General features: G+C 34.8%; 1 protein-coding gene across 2 annotated transcripts in view; it reads right to left on the bottom strand.

Moving 5' to 3' along the window:
• LOC109341212 overlaps positions 1-5063 on the bottom strand; it is a 9573-nt gene extending 4510 nt beyond the window's left edge. The window contains exons 1-2 of one of the 2 annotated variants that reach the window (XR_002106915.1): positions 4769-5063; positions 3337-3550 (exon numbers count right to left, since the gene is read on the bottom strand). Coding sequence is in view for 1 of the 2 variants with exons in the window: in XM_019579065.1 (XP_019434610.1) it covers positions 4769-4900 (132 nt within the window). In the remaining variant the exon portion in view is untranslated. Of the gene's footprint in view, positions 1-3336; positions 3551-4768 lie in introns of those variants that run through there. The other variant, XM_019579065.1, reaches the window with a different exon arrangement.
• Between the last annotated feature and the right edge of the window lie 1490 nt (positions 5064-6553).

The following is a 6553-nucleotide window of genomic DNA, read 5'->3' as shown; positions in this document are numbered from 1 at the left end:
GGTCACTTCACAAAGGATTGTGATCAATTAAAAAGGAAAGTGCAATACCTGATTAACACCAGATTGATCCGCTTTCAAGGAAACGTCCTAGTTTGAGAAATGCACAAATCACCCAAAGTTGTCGTCTTGGCACTAGCAAATGATGTAATAAAACTCTATTGCTCTCCCCAAGGCTTTAGAGTCATAAATAGTGGGGCACTCATGTCTCTTTTCATGAATAAGAATGTATTTTCTAATACACGTCTTTTTAACAATTACATACTAATACGTTGATCTTAAAAATCTCCATTCCATGCTTCATACCACAAAACTCATTCACACCAAAAACAAAAAAAACAACACACACAAAAGGAACAAGCCAAAAAATTAATTCATGCATTGATATGAGATGTTCATTGATTGAAATGGAGGATGATGCAAATATAAGACCCAGAATGGTGCATGTTCTAAGACAAATCTTTCTAATGACACAAGGCATCTTTGAAAATCCCAAACACTATGAAGATACCCCTAGTCACCTATTTGAGCCCTAGGCTTTATGAAAGGAGATTTTTTCAAAAGATACCCGCAAAATATCAATAACCTTGGGCAGGGTAGTATCTCAACTGTTTTCCTTGACATTCAATTGTTAAGAAATAAATACACTCTAACGTTTCCAAATCTAACACGAGGGTTAAAAGTCCTAAGCAATTCAAATAAAAAAGTTGACCGGTCAAAGTGCGAAATAACATAAAAAAACAAAAGGAAAAATATACAAAAGGCCCGCTGAGAATCCTCAATAAAAATCTCAGGCAAAACTTAGGGCGAATAAAGTGCACTATTAATGACTACAAAAAGGAACAATTCAAAAACCTATTAGGAAGATTGTCACCTAAATATTAGGCATTCACATACTACATCAAAAAAATCCAACAAATTCTTAGTACTTGAATGTCATGTTAGAAAATCGTTCAGAATATGAGAAAGGAGAAAGGAGAACATAGAAAGGGGTTTGGGAAACACATTTTTGAGCCTTATCCTTTTTTTGTAAACCCTTAGCCAGGCCACGATACAAGCTCAAAAGACCTTGTTGAGGATATGATTTGCCTAAGAAATGTACTAGGGCAAAGAAATGCTGACTCCAATAAATATCAAAAAGTTTTGATGAAAATATCTCATTTTAATGCATCAGATTAAATTACATTCTCTCATCATCACCACCACCACCATATCAACACTCAAAACCCAAAAAAAAAAACAAAAATCCAAATTTGCTTGGTCACTGTTTTTAGTATTTATTTTTAAAGAGTTGTGCACGGAGAATTCACATGACAAGTTGAAATCAAACGAACGACATCAATCCAAACTGGGGCAGTTTATGGGGGTTGACCTCATTTCTCGAATGAAAGTACCAAGAAACCTATAACTTCGGCAAGACTAAAGCTGCTCATCATGGATCAGTCCAAAATGCCTCTACCAAGCAGGGCAAGATCTTGCATCCTCGACTTCAAACTTCAAATGTGACTCATGCTTTCATGCACTTGTGATTGTCACTAGAGGGTGTTCAAAAATATCCAAAAGAAAAAAACAACCAAAAAAGAAAAAGAAAAAGAGCGCTAGGTTGAAAACTCACAAGGGTAACCTAAGAAAAGGAGAGCAATGCTAATTCGAAAACCTGAAAAGGCGAGTTAGTATTAAAAAAATAGATGGAATTCCTGACAGGTACCTACACCAGGTATTATGGGAAAAAATTAAGTAAAAGAAATGAACACCCACAAGTGAAAATTCGTTATTGCTCATCCTCAACCATACAAACTGGGGCAGTTGTTTGAAGTGAGAATCATAACCTCTATTCAGAAAGATTCTCATCAAGTCTATGACAAAGATACTGGGGCAATTTATTGGACGATCCAACTCTTCCAATAAATTCTCAACAAGAAGCTGGGGCATAGTGGATGGCGAGAGCTGATAGATAGTCCTTTTTAACAATGTCCAACATGGGTCGTACTTCAGTTGAGTCCATAAAAAACAATTTCATTGATCACGAGATCATAAACAAAGACAACTACGCATGCAATCATTACTCAAACATTACATCTCTCATATCATTCTCAGCATAACACACAACATATTTTCAAGCATTCATATCAATACTCAACCTTTAAAATTATGCTTTCCAGGACCCCGAGCCTGATGTGCTTTCAATCAATCTTTCCAGGACCCCGAGCCTGATGTGAATTTCCGAGTTCCGACAGTACCCGACCTGCGTTCTCGTTTTAAAATTATGCTTTCCAGGACCCCGAGCCTGATGTGCTTTCAATCTTTCCAGGACCTCGAGCCTGAAGTGAATTTCCGAGTTCCGGTAGTACCGACCTGCATTCTCGTTTTAAAATTATGCTTTCCGTGACCCCGAGCTTGATGTGCTTTCAATCTTTCTAGGACCCCGAGCCTGATGTGAATTTCTGAGTTCCGGCACTACTGACCTGCGTTCTCGTTTTAAAATTATGCTTTCCAAGATCCTGAGTCTGATGTGCTTTCAATCAATCTTTCTAGGACCCCGAGCCTGGTGTGAATTTCCGTGTTCCGGCAGTACCCGACCTGCGTTCTCGTTTTAAAATTATGCTTTCCAGGACCCCGAGCCTGATGTGCTTTCAATCAATCTTTCCAGGACCTTGAGCCTGATGTGAATTTCCGAGTTCCGGCAGTACCCGACCTGCTTTCTCGTTTTAAAATTATGCTTTCCAGGACCCCAAGCTTAATGTGCTTTCAATCTTTCCAGGACCCCGAGCCTTATGTTAATTTCCGAGTTCTGGCAGTACCCGACCTGCTTTCGCCTATTTGTAACAAAATTGAGTTCATATCTTTACTAATTGCTTACAAAGATAACACTCAAACATCAATTTAGTTGTTGTCTAGTAAACAATAAGTAAAGAGGGGCAGTTGTGAACACTCAATTTTGTCCGGCTTATTGTTAAATTGATAAAAATACATAAAAATTCAAAACAATAAAAAAATCACAAAAATAATATTTTTAGATACTTGAAGTCAATTTCATCATCTTTATATATTCAATTCTTAATCTTCAAGCACAAAACCTTTGATTCTATATGGTGTTATTTTTAATAAAAAAATTTGTTTCAAAACCATTGAGCGCATAACTTTACTACGACCAGAAAGGATTTCATTACCCCTCATTCAGTTAAAGAAACCAAAAGTCACCATTATTTGAAATGTTTGTTTTGTTTTGAGGATCAATTATAATAATAGCAAAGTCCAAACATTGTCTACAAAACTAGCTGGTTGTAACAGAGCATTATTTACAACAAAACTCAAGACCCCAGACATTTTTATACCAATAAGAAAATCAAATTAAACATAAATATATTGGATAATGACACTTGAAGGACATGTCACTAGAATCAAATATTATGGGGTCCACAATCTGCTCAAAGTTATTAACAATGAATCTGACATAGGGGTATCGTATGTGGCAAAGGTGGTTATAAAACAGCAAAAGGAAAAAGGAAAGGGGTAGATTTGACAGGATCGGAAGCCAGAGAATCACCAGTACCTGCATAAAATCCCACTGATTAATAACTGAAGTTGTATAATAATATCCCTAGAAATTAAAAGCAATAATTGACATCATCAGACAAGGGGGACATCAAAGAGGCAAACCGAAATTTACTCTCAAACAGTTACAAATTGAAGCATCAATATTCATAAAAAGCAATATTCATGGAGAAGTTTTAAATAGAGCAATCAGAAAATGAAAGGATGAGGAACGTTACTCTTATTCTTGACAATCCAAAAGGTAACACATAGAATCCCCAACCAGTATAAAGAGAAAGGCATACCATACAATAAAAAAAAGGAGAGAAGACACTTGATACAAGGCAGCTATATTTATACATAACCCGTCACAACTCAGCAAAAGGAGAGAGGCCTAAAAGAGCAAGAGGAGAAAGCATACTGCCATCCATAACACACGGCACATACAAGAGGGAACAAATTAGAGAGATTTCAGTGAAAAAACAGAGAGCATACACAAATGAGTTTCAAAAAACAAAAAAACCAGATTACGCATACATAGTAAGATGGCATCAAGAGTTCGTGTATCTTACACAACATACAGAAAACAAAGATAGAGAAAAGAGAACATCTTGGAACAAAGATTCAACACGCAGAAGGATAAGGGAACAAAACATAATCCGGTAAATCACCCATCCTATTTATTCAAGTTCTAGTAAACATAAATGAACCTTACTCATTGCGAATCATATATCCTTATGCTCATATCACTAACATAAGTCGAGGGTTTACTTCCTAATGATTTTTTATATATTCAAATAACATAATGAGCATAGTTATGATAGTTCTAATATGAAGAAAACAATGATTTTTTACTAGTGCAATACTAACATAGCAGCCATAACAAGTCTGGAACTAAATAGTATAGCCCTTTGGATTTAAACGTGTTCTGTACACATCTAATTAAAAATCATACAAAAAAATCGCATATTTTTCATTCATTCAGCTTCAACAGAGACGTATATATCAATATGAAGTATACCATGCAGCGATATAATATAAAGACATAGGGTTCATTTCTGGATAATCTTTAGCCTAAATCGGTTATGTATGACAAACCAGTTTCGTACTGTAAAAAAATCAAATAGCAGAAGGGGTAATTTTCTTTCCGAAACCCCTCGCATATGCCGATTCGGAACCACCATGAACCGCCATGCAAATAGAACCCATTAACGCGCAGAATGAATAGGGCGCATACCTGAACCTCGAACCACTGTAACCCATCGGATGGAGCCATTGTGAACCACCCGATTTGAATTCGGGGTAGGGGCATCGAGACCACAGCCTTGTCAAGAAGCCTTAGGGGATTGACATTATTGTCTTCCCCCATCAATTCAAAACCGACATCGAAGATGATAAAAATGGAGTTAGGGATTTCGATTCCCCCTTTACTGCAAGGGAATTGGAGAAGAAGAACTCGTGAAGAAGAAGGAGATGCATCATGTAGCTACAATCAGCCCCGTTTCGTTACCACCGTGAGTACACTTCCAGTGCCGCCGATTGGAAAAAGACCCGTATGCCACACCCCTGCACTTTTTGTTTTATTTTGCTTTTGATTTTATTTGTGTTTTATCATATTAATGGTTTTTTATAATATTTTGTTATGCTTAATTCTATATATAATTAAATCCAAGCAATCTTATCAATTAATATATAATCAAATCCAAACAATCTTATCAATTCATTTATAATTAAATCCAAATAATTCTTACCATGCAATTCTCTATATAATTAATAAGCTATTTTATCATTCAAAATTCTATATATGTAAATAATTATAAAAATATTAATTATGGAATTTTTATAGTAAGGTTATGGTTCGAGTCGTCTCTAACTTCTCTGAGAATGGGAAAAAGGTCTACGACCAACACCGTCTCTAAGCTATTAAATATCTTATATAAAAGTGATTCATAACAGTTGTATCACCTAATTTCATATAGTGTCCCTGACTATTTTATCACCAAATTAATCATGGAATTGTTATAGTAAGGTTATGGTTCGAGTTGTCTCTAACTTCTCTGAGAACGAGAAGAAGCTCTACAACCAACACCGTCTCTAAACTATTAATTCTATATGTATAGTTAATAAACTATTTTATTACTAAAATCCTATATCTATAAATAATTAGAAACTATTATACTAAATAAATTTAATGGATTTTTTAGTAAGTTTACGGTTCGAGTTGTCTCTAACTTCTCCGAAAACGAGAAGAAGGTCTACCACCAATGTTGTCTCTAAACTATTAATTCCTCATATATTTATAATTAATAAACTATTTTATTACTAAAATCCTATATCTATAAATAATTAGAAACTATTTTACCAAATAAATTTCATGAGATTGTCATAGTGAGGTCACCGTTCGAGTCGCCCTAGAGATATGTTCTCTTCCATCTTAATGAGCTCACAACTTTATCATTTAACTCAAGAATTGGCCTTAACGGTATAATAGGTGTCAAATTCATCATGACATTTTATTATATAGTAACTAAGACTATATTTTCCCTAAATAAGGTCTATCATACCCAAGGGGCATTCAAAATGCAATTAACACTACTATATCGAGTTCCTGCATGTCATGCACTCATACATTCACCAAAATATTCATCATTCAAATAATTCATCACAAAAAAAATATATCATGCATCATTCAAACATTCATACAAGAAATCAAACATTCATTTGTCATTCATACAAAAAAGAATATACCATCACACATTTTCATTTACATACATTCACAATAACAAATCATTCAAATGTTGCATTTCATGCACCAGCGTACATGCACCACAAAATATCGAAAAAGAAAAATAAATTAGTGCATGCATCTTCACATGAATTCAAAACAAAAAATGACACGCATGCATATTGCATAAGTCAAATATTACATCCTCATGACATTCATACATTTCAATCATTCATGTAACTCATGCATAAATCATTTTCAGAGATACTCATGAGTTGAAAATTTTTAAAGGTGACA

This window comes from Lupinus angustifolius, unplaced genomic scaffold, assembly GCF_001865875.1.
Source record: "Lupinus angustifolius cultivar Tanjil unplaced genomic scaffold, LupAngTanjil_v1.0 Scaffold_404, whole genome shotgun sequence".
Classification (NCBI taxonomy): Eukaryota; Viridiplantae; Streptophyta; class Magnoliopsida; order Fabales; family Fabaceae; genus Lupinus; species Lupinus angustifolius.
The sequence above is the reverse complement of the archived record's forward strand: the minus strand, read 5'-3'. Positions and strand labels throughout refer to the sequence as shown.